This window comes from Tachypleus tridentatus, chromosome 4, assembly GCF_004210375.1.
Source record: "Tachypleus tridentatus isolate NWPU-2018 chromosome 4, ASM421037v1, whole genome shotgun sequence".
NCBI lineage: Eukaryota > Metazoa > Arthropoda > Merostomata > Xiphosura > Limulidae > Tachypleus > Tachypleus tridentatus.
In genome coordinates, this window is record NC_134828.1 from 100,006,601 (window position 1) to 100,022,552 (window position 15,952).

The 15,952-nt window shown below is 34.0% G+C and overlaps 1 protein-coding gene across 5 annotated transcripts in view; it reads left to right on the forward strand.

Moving 5' to 3' along the window:
• Positions 1-15,952, forward strand: part of LOC143249764 (unconventional myosin-Ia-like) — a 224,206-nt gene that overhangs the window by 154,128 nt on the left and 54,126 nt on the right. For 3 of the 5 annotated variants that reach the window (XM_076500149.1, XM_076500154.1, XM_076500150.1), the window contains exon 2: positions 5,417-5,563. In XM_076500149.1, coding sequence (XP_076356264.1) covers positions 5,435-5,563 — 129 coding nt within the window. In that variant the 5' untranslated portion in view covers positions 5,417-5,434. Of the gene's footprint in view, positions 1-2,846; positions 2,973-5,416; positions 5,564-15,952 lie in introns of all 5 variants that reach the window. The other 2 variants (XM_076500153.1, XM_076500152.1) reach the window with 1 other exon arrangement.

Here is a 15,952-nt window from a genome sequence, read left to right on the forward strand (position 1 = left end):
TTACACTAGCCAAGAATAATAGAATATAAATTAGTTAAAAGTATCGACGTACAGCTTACGTGCTTATAGCTAAGATTTGTACGCATTTTAGGGGTATATTCAATCTTACAATGTTCAAAATGTTGCAGCCAGGAATGTGGCTCGATTACTGTCTGTAAAACATGAGGCTGGTGGTTGGTAAAGAAAAAACATGATGAAGCACTTGAGAGAAAAAAATAGTTTGATCATAAAACAAACAACGGAGAATATGAGGTTTTTAAGACTGTGTTATTTTCTTTCCTGCCAAAAAATTTTCAGTGGAATTTTGCAGTGATAATAAATACGAAGGTGTGTGTTTGCAATTGGTACGCAAAGATAATTTTTTAAAACTTTATTACAATATAATTTTTTGTAAAATTGCCGCTGTGAAATATCTTTATCAGAGATTTAAGTATTGTTTGAAAATAAAATAACATACATGAATATTGTTGTTCTAGCCTCATTTTGATTTCTACGCCAAACGTTTGAATCGCTGAAAATGCCGAAAGAATAAATTAGATAGTGTATCTAAGAATGCGTATATATATATATTAAAATACATTTTAAAAGCGTACAATGACATGTGATGCTGAAAAAATGTGTTAAAAGTTCTACAGTCATGAATGTCATTTTAAGCCTTTGCAATTAGGTTTTTTTTTCGGCATATCTTGTCCTTTCCCGTTTTCGGATAAGATTTTGATATATTTCCTCTTCCTTATTTTGTGGTAGCTGACAATCTTCTCTAACTTAGACGTGGGGATGTTAATATTATATTCTGTAATTATTAATACTACCGTATGCTTATATCTGTCTATATATAGATATTTGTGAAATTAAATAATTACATCCAAATGAAGCCAAATAAGTAAATAAATCATGAGGAAGGACTGAATTAAAAACAGCAAATCCAAACCTCTGATTAATTATATTATAACCATAAATGTTTAAGCCATAAACAAAACACATTAAAATAAAACGAAGTATGCAGCATATTTTTAAAAGAATCCTAGGGTACAAGCTACAACGTGGGATTATAAAATTTATCCTAGAGTTTGGAGGTGACTGGGAAAGTAGGACCCACATTGCGGTGAGGATACACTGTTTATTAGTCTTAACCTCCAATTCACTAGTCTCACACAAGATTAGAAATTTAGAAATTAGGAGAGTGAGATGTGGGTGCTCAAGCCCTCAACATTCCACGTCTATATCACCCTTTACTGCCTGCAGACATTTGTGGGAAGGTGACTGCTCTCCCAAGTTAAAATAAGGAAAAGATAAACATAAAAATATGAAAATAAAAATAAAATAAGGTAAATAAAATACTACCATTTTCATTTTTTATTTTTATCGTTTTATGTTTATCTTCTTATTATTCATATTTTAACTTGGGAGAACAGTCACCATCCCACAGCTGTCTGCAGGCAATGAAGGGTGATATAGGTGTGTGACGTTGTGGGCTTGAGCACCCACATCTCGCTCTCCTAATTTATAATATTCTTATGTAAGACTAGCGAATTGGAGGTTAAGAATGACAGGCGGCGTATCCTCACCGCAATGTGGGTCCTATTCCACAGTCACCTCCAAAACTTAAGATAAATTTTATAATCCCACATTGTAGTTTGTACTCTAGGATCCTTAAAAAAATGTAGAATATTTGGTTTATGGCTCAAAACTTTATGGTTATACCTTCTATATTAGTTTGTTATAACTTAAAGACAAGCCTAAACAGAAATAAAATAAACAATAAACGCTGCACGAATTGAAAAGATCCCAGGGTACAAGCTATAATGTGGGATTATGGTTCACCATTTTTTAATAGTAAAGTACCATACCCTTCTGTTATAAGCTTTATAACTTCACAACTATTCAGATATTATAAAATTTGTAATAAATTATAATATTTTATCAGTAATACTGACATACTGATACAAGAATTAGTAATTAATGAATTTAGTGAAGAAACTTTAAATAATATTATTAAACTATTCTGTAACAAATATAAGAATGTACTAAATGAATATAAAGAAATAAAATTAAAGGAAATTTTACTTAAAATTCTTAATAACTACTTTTAGTTATGAATAAGGTCATTTAACAACTTGGCACTACTTTATGTGGATGTACACCTTGCTGCATATTATGAAGGCTTTTTAGAACATTATGGTCAGAGTAGGGTTGGTGAATGGGTGGTGGTTGGTAACTATACTTGTTTGCTTATATAACTGGATGGAATACTTCATACTACAATAATTCATCTACTGTACTATCAATTATTGCCTCTCTACCATATTGGTATCTGTAATTCTCACGTCAAAAGGTAAGTTTTAAACTTACTTACTCCCAAATGGTAGTACCTTATTTTCTTATTCTTATTTCAATTAATTTTTCTTCTTCGGGGAGTAGTCATCTTCCCACAACTGTCTATAGGCAGCGAGGTGTGATACGGATGTGGGACGTTGTGGGCTTTAGCACCCATATCTCGCTCTCCTAATTTCTATTTATATATCGATTGCTACTCTTTTATTTCTTATGTGAGACTGGCGAACGAAGGTTAAGACTGATAGACGGTATATCCCCATCACAATGGGGGTCCTACTTTATTAGTCACCTTCAAAATCTAGGGTACATTTTATAATCCCACATCATAGCTTGTACCCTGAGACCTTTTCAATTGGTGCAATGTTTTTTGTTTGATTTATTTTGTTTCGGCTTGATGTTTGAGTTATGACAAACCAATATTATTAGTCAAAGGTTTGGATTTGCTGTTTTTGATACAGTTTTTCCTCGTGCTTTTGGTTACTTCAACAAAATGTATTACTTTTCACTAGACCTTACACATATAAAGACCTTCTGAACGCTACATTTACGTGAGTACAGACTACAGGAGAAGGTGGAGCTGAACTGAGACAAATTCTCAACATTTTCACCGATGATGAATTCTCTACACTAAAAATGTATTCAGTTTGTATATTATGAAGTTATTATTATTATTATTAGATTGTAATTGTAAGGTCCATATAGGAAACATCTTCTGTCCCATTAACGAAATATTCTTCGTTAGGTTTGTAGCTAGTCAGTCAATCATAATAGTATATCCTTCACTGTTTCATGTTTCCATTCTTGTTACATAGGCCCGGTATGGCCAAGCGTGTTAAGGCGTTCGACTCGTAATCTGAGGGTCGCAGATTCAAATCCCGGTTGCACCAAACATGCTCGCCCTTTCAGCCGTGGGGGCGTTATAATGTGACGGTCAATCCCACTATTCGTTGGTAAAAGAGTAGCCCAAGAGTTGGCGGTGGGTGGTGATGATTAGCTGCCTACCCTCTAGTCTTACACTGCTAAATTAGGAACGGCTAGCGCAGATAGCCCTTGTGTGGCTTTGCGCGAAATTCAAAACAAACAAATCTTGTTATATTCATACCTTTGCTATTTATATTTTGAATTTGTAATATAAAAATAACAAAGGTCAGAAATATGGTTTTAACTTTCTGCTCTAAGTATTATGTCGGCTTAAAATATGGGCTATAATCATTTACTGTTTGTAATTAATAAAAGAAACAACGAAGTGTAATAATTCTATGTATGGCAAGTAAAGATGAAGCTAGTAATTGTTTTTACGTGTTTACTTCAACACTGGTAATTATTTAGTAGGATATGTTTTTGCAACTAATTTTCGACAGAGTATACCCGGTTAAGCGTCATTATGAACGTTGCTAGACAACGCGCTTTTAAAACCGATTTTTACCTCTCTTGCTGATAATTATTAGTCATGGCTCCTAATGCATGACATTTTGGTACCAAGAAATGTTATCAGGTCATCCCATAAATAATGTCCGAAAATTTAATGCAGAAAGTGCATCATCATTTGTCTTTGTAGAAGGCTTTAATGACTTAAATATGTAATAGGACGTGTATAAAAATGTTCAGACAAATAAAAGAAACTAATCCAACTCTACTTTTTCACATCATTAATCAAATAAACCTTTATGAAGATGGATGTGTTTGAGGAGCACATTAGGCATATAATGCCTTGAGTCTAAAAAAGGCAAAGTGCAGCAGAAGCTACACGAAACATTCAACGTATTTATGGTGCGGAGTCTCTCAATGAAAGAAAATGTCGAAGGTGGTTTTAGAAGTTCAGATCAGGTGACTACAGTTTAAGTGATGCGCCACGTTCAGGTCGTCCTGTTGAGTTTAATGATGACTTGCTGCTGGCTGCACTTGATGAAGATTGTGCTATAACAGTTAAAGAGCTAGCATACAAGCTTAATTCAACACATTCAACAGTTCATCTGCAACAGCTTGGAATGGTGTTAAACCATGGGTGGTCCATGTTCCAAGTTTTGACACCTTTCCAAGTTGTTCCAACTTCAGAGTAAGAGTGGACATTTGCACTTCTCTGCACTCTCGTGAACGTAATTCACCACTTTTGGATAGGTTAGTGACTGGAGATGAAAAATGGATATGTTGTGAAAATAGTAAGCGCTGCAGACAATGGATCAGTACAGGTAAACTGGCTAAAGCACAGTCCAAAATGGACCTCCACCCTAGGAAAGTCTTGTTAAGCGTTTGGTGGGATATTATTGATGTGATCCACTTTGAGTTGCTGCCACTTAGTGTAACGATTACATCAGACTTTTATTGTCAACAGTTAGAGCACTTAAATGTTGCACTGAAAGAAAAGAGGCTTGCTTTGATCAGTCGTAAAGGTGTTGTGTTGCACCAGGATAATGCACTGCCCCATACAGCAAGTATTACATCTGTAAAGATTGAAGAGCTAGACTGGGAAAAACTTCCACATCCTCTTTATTCTCCAGCCTTGCCCCATCTGATTATCATCTATTCTGAAGTTTGCAGAACTATCTTGATGGAAAAGAGCTTGGAACATATGATATCACAAAATTATCCTTTCTACATTATTTTCCTCCAAACCCCAAGTATTTTACAGAAGTGGCATTCAGAAGTTTGTAAATCGTTGGCAGAAAGTAATTAATAATAATGGAACATACATTATTGATTAAATAATATTAAAAGCGTTTGAATTTTTTTTTTCTGAACCTAAAATCGGACATTACTTAAGGAATGACCTGATACAATGTATCTTACCATCACTATTCACCGTAGAGGAAAAGCGATATTGGTGAAACTATATATTGTGGTTTTTGATTTTCTTAATCATTAACATAACCATTGAAGTAATACTTATCAAAAGTTTGGAAAATGTAAGTAAGAAAAGACTTTACTAAAAAACCAAAATACGTTTTTGAGATAAAGCATGACCGGCTTTAAGGCTAAAATATTGTTCTGAGCTCTGTAATGAAGTAGGTATTTTTTAAGTTCTTAGTAAACTGGTACATATCAGTAATTGTTTGATAGAGATCTTTTTTATATATTTTAGAGCCCTCTTGCGGCCACCATGAGCACGCGAGGCGTTCTCAGCCTGGACCAAGAAGTTGGTGTGAGTGATGCAGTTACTTTAGACCCACTCACAGAAGAAGCTTTTATAGCGAACCTTCATCAACGTTTTAAAAGGGACCAGATTTATGTAAGTAGAACTTTTGTGGCTAGCCTTGTTCACTCTTTCACCAGGACCAGATTTATGTAAGTAGAACTTTCCTGGCCAACCTTGTTCACTCTTTCACAAGGACCAGATTTATGTAAGTAGAACTTCCGTGGCCAACCTTGTTCACTCTTTCACCAGGACCAGGTTTATGTAAATCGACTGTTTATGGCCAGCTTTGTTCACTATTTTAAGGGAAACCACGTTGTATAAGTAATTTTCATAATTTTTTAATAGGATTAAGAAAATTACAATTTTCTTAACAAATATACACATGGATGTTTCAAGTAGACATATAGTTAGTGAAAGTAATGCATGAAAATGCTAATATTGTATAAATACAACACAAGTTTTTAGTTTAGTAACGTAATGATTCTGATCCAAGTGTTTGAATGCAATAAGTAGTATAACAAGTTTCCTTTGAAACCTAAGTGTTCATTTTCGATTATGACACATTTAAAAAATAAGAGCAAATAACCGAACACTTTCGGAAGGTAAAACCTTATTTTCTTAGGTGTGATGTGGGAAAATCCGCTGAGGGCACCCAGAACTAGTAGATTTTGAAGTACAATTTCAGATATGAACACATCTAATACTAATTGAATGTTGGACATTTTCTTAAACAATATTCTGTTGAATGAAAAGGAAATAACGAGGCAATTGCTCGTAACTGTACACAAGATTTAACATTCACATTTACCAAAATGTCTGTTTCCTTTAAGGTAAAATAATAATAAAGATCTGATAATTCTGAGTAAAATATCTCAACAGAAGTAGATGAGGAATGGGTAACAAAGTTTTAGATTTAATAGATTAAAAAATACCTATCCTCTTAAAAGAAGATAAGGAATAGTTCCACAATTTGTAACTTAGCTCTTCTAAACTGAACCGCACTTTCGTTTGAAAAACAACACACAGTTCTTCTAGAGGGTAACGTAATAATAAGAAAACATTTTCTAATCAAATAAGAAACACGTTTGTGTGGGTGGTGAGGATCTTACTGTGTGAGCAGAACAGACATTTCAGTATCATCTGCCTCTGCTTTTTTCTCTCTCTCTCACCAGACTGTAAAAGTTCAGTGATCCCGTGAACTCTGTACTGACGTTTTCTTTGCTGATTAGATAGCAAATATCAGGTCGATTTTGTTTCACGTTTGTCAAGAGGTCGCCAACGATTCGACAGTTTAAAATGTGATCGTAAAAACAAGAGCATTACAAGCTTTTATGAATAAATGATTTTCATTTATAGTCATATTGCCAAAATAATTCTCACAGCAACTAAATTCGTAATCAATTACTCCTCTTACGCAAAACGTTGCTAATCACGTGCCTGCCAGTGATCTCTTACAACCATATTCTACATATGGTTTTTTGGCACAAGACTTTTGATCCAGATGAACCTGACGATGACCGACGAAGGTCGAAACGTTGTTCGCTCGTCTACGTAAAAAATATATATATATATATATTCTCAACTCAAACGAGCCGTTTTTACATATACATTTTGATCCAGATGTTTGAAATATACTTTGATCCAATTATGTAAACTGACATAGATCCAGATATTCGAAGCTTACTTTGATCCAAATGTTTATACCCTGCTTTTAGAAACGTCTTAAATTTGCCAAAAACAACTAAGAACTTCATGTCGACTGATTCGGTAAGGCAATTAGTACAAAAAAAACAAACATCAGTAAATACCGAAATATTCTACCGACACTTAGAGTACAAAGGGGGGGGGGTGAGAACAAGTTTCGCTGTATAAATTTCAGAAACAACTGCATTATTTTTGTAAAATACAAACTGATATATTTGCAGTTTTTAAAGCAGAATTGCAGGTTTCTTGTTATTAATTCATACAAATTATGGATCTCTATTTAAGAATGAATACACTTAATTTACAACATCTGTGTCGCATTGGTGAGTAAGCCAGCATAGCTACGTTTCAATGAATATCCTGTGGATGAAAACAGCCTTGCAGTATTTCCTTCTGTGAATATAGTCTTTGAGTCTATTAGATATTTCCCACTGTATCAATTTGTTTCCTACGTGTTACCTCAAAACTCGGTATATTACATTTGGTTCATCTAACTTATGCATTCTGGACTGGAACTCATATTTGCCCAGAAATTATATCGATTATTTCCAGAAACTGCAAGTGTTACATACTGTGGGTAACGCGTTTATAAGAATGAAAACATACTTCAGTAAATACCAAGACAACAAATATAAGTGAAAATAAAAGGAACGTAAACAATAGAAATCTGTAGGTTTTTAGTTAAACATTTTACTTTCTGTGTAGGAAAAGACAAATCAATTCTGTCTTAACGATTCATTTTGAAAGATTTTTCTGCACCGCTAAAATAATGTTTATTTTCATTAGATTATCATTCTAATTATTCTGAAAAACAGTTTTCATTCCAGTCACAAGAGTGATATATGTAGGTATACACTTGCTTTTGATTTTCTTTTTTAATGCATAGTTTTTAAGTCTGTTCATACACAACTATAAACTTACATTTTGCCTTGGCTTTGAAGTAATTTTTATAAGAACCAAAGACTATTTTTTGTACGAAATAATATTGACCAATAAGACAAATTTGAAATTAAACCTCTCCTAGTGTGTGACTTACAGAACTGAATGCAAAAATAGGTAGAAAACCCATACATAAATTAGTGGGTGTGTTATTGATGGTTCAGTGAGGACAGCGTAGCGTAGTGGTTTCGCGCTTTAGACTGCTGCCTCTCAGTCTGCGGACTTACAACGTTAGAAACCTGGTTTTGATACCCGTGAGGGCAGAACATTGATAATCCATTGTTTAGCTTTGTGCTTAACTACAAACAAAAACAAACAGGACTGCTAGATGAATAGTTACGAGATCGAAGCTAGTTCCCAACATTAAGACATGTTAATAGTTACGAGATCGAGGCTAGTCCCCAACATAAAGACATACTAATAGTTACGAGATCGAGGCTAGTCTCCAACATTAAGACATACTAATAGTTACGAGATCGAAGCTAGTCCCCAACATTAAGACATGTTAATAGTTACGAGATCGAGGCTAGTCCCCAACATAAAGACATACTAATAGTTACGAGATCGAGGCTAGTCCCCAACATTAAGACATACTAATAGTTACGAGATTGAGGATAGTCCCCACCATGAAGATATCTTACCTCTTTTGTTATTAGCCTACTTAGCTGTACGATGGTTACACATCTGTAAGCTGGGGATTAACCTGCGAGAGACTGAGGGTGAATAATAGGTCACCATTCTCACCCAGTTGTGCCGCTTGAAACTGAAGTTCTATAACACTGACCCTAAAGCGTGTAACTTTATTGATGGTATTTTTATTTCTATATTTATTTTTCATGTGACTCGTATGCTATTAACGACCCTGTAGCTAACAAAGACACGAGTTCACAAGCACTTTAGTCCATAAGTTTAGAAACGTACGTTTAAAACTGGATCAACTCTCATTTATACATTTCTACTCTGATTCCTTTAAATGATAGGTTAATATGTGGTGTTAATTATATCAACACACATAAACGTGTTACATGAAGCCCAAGCTGTCAAATTAAGAAACCTTTCAGCAGTGGCGTATTTAGTTATGGACTAGAGGGGGTTCAGCCCCAAGGCCCATGGTCTTAATGGGAACCCATTGATGATTTTATTTCTTGTAAAGTCACGCGGGATGCAAGTTTCACAAAAATTATTAGCCCCTTGACCCACACTACCTTATTTCCGCCACTGCCTGTGGTTCCCGACAAACGTTATGAATGCCATATTGATGAACACTTTATTGCATTCGTTTTAATTAGTCCATGAAACCAAAAGAGTAAAAATGGTATTTGATTTTTGTATAGAGCATGCTCATGTTGCTAGCTTAGACGCTTTGTGACACACTACTAAGGTTTCATTGCAATGAATGAAATAACATTCTGTATAAACTTTCACGTGCGGTAGGCCCTGCCTTGCTGATTGCTTTTGTTACAGAAGCGACTTGTGAACAAATGATAGGTCTGAAATGCTGTTTTTACATAAATGTTGTGTGAGATTCGCAGTTTACTGAGAATGCGATACAAAATATCTGTTGTCAACTTGTGTTTTGTTGTTGTTTTTTTCATGCTGTTAGCCTGAGTGTGATTTAAAATTGATTAAAATCTCCATGAGATTTATGGGGAATGTTATAATTGTGTTTAGTTATGGTAAATGTTAGTTTATTTCTATGATTTATAAATGTTGTCGAGATAGAAACATTAATGTAGCTTTGTTATATAGTCGAATAAGAGAAGAATTTATTGTGATGTTTGCTTTGGCCTATTTCGTTAAATCACTCTGATACTTTGTTCTAATATTTTGTCAGACATAAACGAAATACTTTTTTTTTTTGGTCAAACGTTTATCTGGTCTTGCACAGAATCGGAGGCTAGTGTAAGATAAATGTTTTAAAAATACTTTTTTTTTAACAGCAAACAAACTCAGATTACATGATTTATTTATCTGGCTGTTGTCAGAATCTTGTCTGTCTTCATGTGATTTTATTTTCCTTGGAAGATGTTCTCCAGCTGCTTTAGCAATGACTATCAGGCTAGCAATTTAAAAAGATGAATTTATTTCCTGGTTCATCCCACAATGTAAATTGATTTATCGTTTATTTTTTCATCAAATACTTTTATGCCTTTGGTAATGTTATTGGTAAAAGTTATTTCGTGTAAATAGATACACGAGGTCACTGGCTGGCTACAAGTTGTATTACTGAACAGATCCACGAAGTCACCAGCTACTAGTTGTATTACTGAATAGATAAACGAGGTCACTGGTTACTGGTTGTATTACTGAATAGATAAACGAGTTCAACGACTACTGGTTGTACTACTGAATGAATACACGAGCTCAACAACTACTGGTTGTACTACTGAATGGTTACACGAGCTCAACAACTACTGTTTGTATTACTGAATGGTTATACGATGATACTGGCTACTGGTTGTATTACTCGGCACTTGATATGTCTTTGTAAAATAACTTCTTTTAGGACCACATTTTCTAACACAGAAACTTAAATGTAGAGCAGCAAGTTGCATTTTAATATTTTTAGTTTCTGTACTAGTTCTGAAAATTTACTCTTTGTAAGTGGTTTGGAAAATCAGTTTGATTTTAATGGAAGTTTATATTCAACGTTGTTAGATATCCTTGTAAGTAAATTGTATTTATCTTCCAGTGGTTGAGAAATGTGGATTTTGCAGAGATAATCCATCCATATCTGATTATGTACATCTGTTTGAGAATAGAGTTAGCATTGGTAGGTGATATTTACATCCAAACAAGATAAACGTATTATGCCATATCTTTCAACAGCAGTCTTTCACAATGTCATGGTGCTTCTCAGAGCATTTATCAAGTGCCTAGAAATGTTTTAAAATATAACCATCTTAGGTCTGTATTCTAAAATTCATGATATAATTGTCTCCTAATGAATGTGGACAAGAAGAAAGCAATTTATTCATTCGTGTATTTCTTACTTTTACTTTAGTAAACAGTGTTGTGGCCTTAATTATTTCAATGCCAACCATTTTGAGGAAACTTTGTGCAAGTTAATAACACTTGATATAAGTTTTTGATTAGATATTTCAACACGAGATTCGCCGCTTTTAATCATAGTGTGGTTTACATTTATAGATATCTGTTGTGTACGTAAGATGATTGTTAATAAGTACACATAAAACCGTCTAGAAATAGAAGTTATTTAATAGCAAATAAGCCTTTGTCGGTGTTTAGACGTATAAGAATACGGTTGAGTTTGGTTGTTTTGAATTTCGTGCAAAACTACACAAGGGCTATCTGCGCTGGCCGTCCCTAGTTTAGTAGTGTAAGACTAGAGGGAAGGCAGCTAGTCATCACCACCCACCGCCAACTCTTTGGCTACTTTTTTACCCAGGAATAGTGGGATTGATTGTAACTTTATAACACCCCTACGGCTGAAAGGTCAAGCATTTTTGGTGTGACGGGAATTCGAACCCGCAATCCTCACATTATGAGTCGAGCGCCTTAATCACCTGGTCATGACGAGTCGGTACGGTTCAGTCATACCTTACATAGTGTAAAGAATCATTTCTATTTTTTCAATCATTAACTTTTAGCTGTTGAAAAAAATCGCCACATGACTTATGACGTGTTTTACCTTTTAAGAAACTTTATCAATCAAAAATTTATTTACAGTTTACTACCTATTACTAATAAATACCGTCCGTTCATAGAAATGTTAATTAAATTGTATATTCTGGCTTGTGTGATCTTGTGCTTAGTTTACCATCTGGCCTTTATACTGTTCCCCACGGGTGGGGACCACGTACTGCACTACTATATTGAATAATTTTATATTGTTGTTTCTCACATTACGACACTGTAAGTAAAGAAAGACCTGATCTAAGAAAGTGAGTGAAATCAGTCATTTTCTTTGTAATACAGAGAGGGAACTTCAGCAGTAATTAATGGGATTAAATGCAATATAGATGGAATTTTTATTTACATTTTTCGTGACTCGTATATTATTAGGAACTCGCGAGCACTTTGATGCGTAAGTAGTTTTTTAAATAAAATGTGTTTAAAACGCTGATGGAATCTTTATGGGATTCACTCAATAATTTGAGAGTTAAATGATAGCACAATAATTTATCATAGTATAAAGCGTTTCGTCCATTTGTGGTATGATTTAACACTACCGTTATTCGTTCCAGTTGCTATCGTAAATCGTCATTTTGCAGACGGCGTTTTAAATTGCTGGTACACGGTTAAAGAAATTTTGTTCCACCTATCTTAGGTAGAGGAAACTAGTTCTTTATATATGAATTGTCATCTTCCACCCATTTTAAACAATAAATAAAATTATTTAAATAGAGATTTACGAAGTAAAAGACTCTGTAAACATCAGTGCTTCTCATTACCACAAGGTCTTCTTGTCTGCCTTGACCTGCATATATATACGTGATCTCTGTTTTACCCTGTTCATGAAGACGTCAGTCAATTTCAAGTTCTCTTTTACGGACGCGTTATAGAATGCGACAACCCTGTTCAGAACTATCAAACCTTGTAGTAGAAATTTTTGTGCTTACAAAATCCCATCAACCATCTTACTATAATCACCCGCAAGAGCAACCACAAATAGTATATCACCGTTCCTGTGAAATTATTTGTCACTTTGGTGCCAAGGCTTTCCCTACGTCATCGTTTTTTTTTTTCTAACCTATATACGCCAATAAGAACAGAACAAACTAATGTGCTTAGTTTATTTAAAGTTAACTATTCGAGCTAAAACTGTGTAAAAGAGCCTACTTCGTTTAACCATGCTGCTGTAGTTACATTCAGTATTGAGCTATTTGTTTTGTTACTTTGAAAAACTAATGTTTGTTAAAGTTGAACATGTGTCAAAGACCTCCATATGTTCGTGTGACACATGAAGACGCGTCTAACATTTTACAGTTCAGTTAGACTGAATATCGATAAACTTGTTTTTACTGTTGTCATTTGTAACATACTTCGTCTTTTCAAGTTCTAGGACAAAGTTTACTCGAAGTAAAAGATATTATTATTTTATTCTTAGGTTTAAAAGCCCGTAAGAAATGACCGGAAACCATTGTTTTAACGATTCTCATAAAAATATAGAATTTGACTTAAACGTATTTAATTTCATCAATATCAAAATAATTCTTAAATCACCTTTTTTTAAGTAAACACTAAATAGAAAAATGAAATTTTATCGTGAAGAAAAGCACGTGCGCACCCCTAAGCCTTTTTGCTGTATTCTCGATCAGGAAGTAGAAAACGTAGTGCGGACATTCAAGCACAAATTTTGAACTCTTTTAACTTTAAAAGGGATTAAATATATTTGATAGTAATAAACGTTTATTTTTCTTTGTTTTAAGGTCAAGTAGACAACACGTGTTAAATCAACAAAAGAATATTTATCAAATAATATTTATTCACCACTTAAAACTTTTTAAACACTCGCTGTGTGACGTTAGTAAAGACGTATTTGTTGTCTAATTTAATTCATAAACGTAACGTAAGTTTTAGTCGAAACACAAATTGATAACTTTTAGTTTGCTTTTTTCCTAAATCTCAGTGTCAAAACTTCTGAATTACACTGTTTTGTTGTTATATCGACGAAATTATAAAGAATAAAAACAAATCTTGGTAACAAGTCTACATGAATATTATTGCATTGCACATAAACGCCACAGATGACCTAAGAACAATCAGGTGGTGGTTTTGTTGTTAAGCGATTATCAAAAACGTCTTTATAGAGTGACAAATGGAATACGGCTATCCCAACTGGTGATATTGTCAATAACTGTGCGATCGTAAAGCACATTTTTTTCCCATAGACCTTGGGTCACTAAAACCATAATTGATGAAGGGATTAAAATTAAATTGGTTCAAACTTCATTGATAATAAATCGCAACTGATACCACGTAGTTGGAAGTGAAATAAGCGTGTGCGTGTTTTCATGTAGCAAAGCCACATCGGGCCATCCGCTATGTCTACCGAGAGGAATCGAATCCCTGATTTCAGCATTGTAAATCCGAAAACTTACCGCTATCCCACTAGAGGACGGAAGGGAAATAAAGTCTATTACGTGTTGAAATTTTTTGAAATATGCAGAAACAGTAGAACACATAACCTAATATCAAGAATTTAAAACACATTAAAATATAACAAGAAGCAAGTACGCCCCCAAAAAGTTCTGACATCAGTTACTGATTTATACACAAGTACCTCAGTTATTTTGTAAAATACAAAATTTGTTACTGTCTATATATTGTTTTTACGTAACATTCACGTATAATTTGGCTCGTTTCGTATCCAGAAACATAGCACTCCACAACAAAGTTTTTACTTCTTGAACACTGTTGGGTGTTCCTAATAGATTTTTGCTGCTGATCACGAAAATCACATCCAAATTTGCCCATCATGTACCGTTTCATCGAAATCTTGGTTTCACCAGGACATTGCTACAATGGAAAAACGATATCAGGGCAACAAGAATCCGTCAATGCTTGCTGACTACTGTTGGACACTGCAACGTGATGCACCGGACATTGAATACAAACGAAAATCAGGAGCAAAACAATTTTAATTATGTTGAACTTAATAGCGTATTAGAAACATAAACGCAATTAAATACGTTATTGCCGATGAACAGTTAACTGTCTATTTCTCAGAGTTCCTACGTGATGAAGCAAAAACCAAAACTATATTTGTGCATACACACCAGGTATCTGTCACAATCAGCAAAAACTTTTCAGGAAGCAAAACTTTAAAAAAAAAATGTTGTGCAGGGTAGTTAATATAAACACTTTAATAAGAAGTTCTGAGAAAAATAAAAGTAAATAATGGGGAAAATGTACAGCTTATTACTGTCTAGTGCTTGTTTGTTTGTTTTTTGAACTGGATAAGCCTAAATAGCGTTCTTAGAATTAGTATCGAGAGTTGAAAGGCGTTTTGTGTGATTGTTTTTTCTGTAAAATTATGATGTGATTTTAATTGTAGTTATAAGAATTTTACTTGAAAGTTCGATTTTCTGGGTTTTATGGCGGTAATAAAATATTTGATAATAAGAAAGGTTTAGATTTAATTAATTTCTACTGGAGGTTTTGTGGCTATGGTGATAATTTGAAGAAGAGCACATGTCACTACTGTATCATTAAGTGTAAATAAAACCGTATTTTCAAAGACGTATTTCAGAATACTTCTGTCTTCATTACTCAATCTTGACAACCTTTAGAATCGTGAACTTCGGTCGGCGTTAAAATCTCCGAAATCAGACGTAGATACAATGCAAAGATAATTTGAGTCTTTTTATAAATTTACACAGTTAAAATACATGCCTGATTTTAGCAAGAAACTAAAGCAGGTGAAATGTGAAACTTTGCTGTAAATAAACAAAACACATAATAACTTTTTTTTTGTAATTTATGATATTTTATTTTCTGAAAACTTATTTGTTGAAAATATATTTGACAAACATGCTCGCCCTTTCAGCCGTGGGGCCGTTATAAAATCTGCAGTCAATCCCACTGTTCGTTAGTAAAAGAATAGCCCAAGAGTTGTCAGTGGGTGGTAATGACTAGCTGCCTTCCCTCTAGTCTTGCACTGCTAAATTAGGGACGGCGAGCGCAGATAGCCCTCGTGTAGCTTTGCGCGAAATTCAAAAACAAATATATTTGATTCGATGAATTATAAGACAAATACAAACCTAACTAGAAATAAACGAATTGAACAAGCAAAATTCCTGTTAATTATATTTAGAAGAAAATAAGCAAATATATTTGTATGAAGGCAGAGACAAATATTGGATAGGAAAAGAT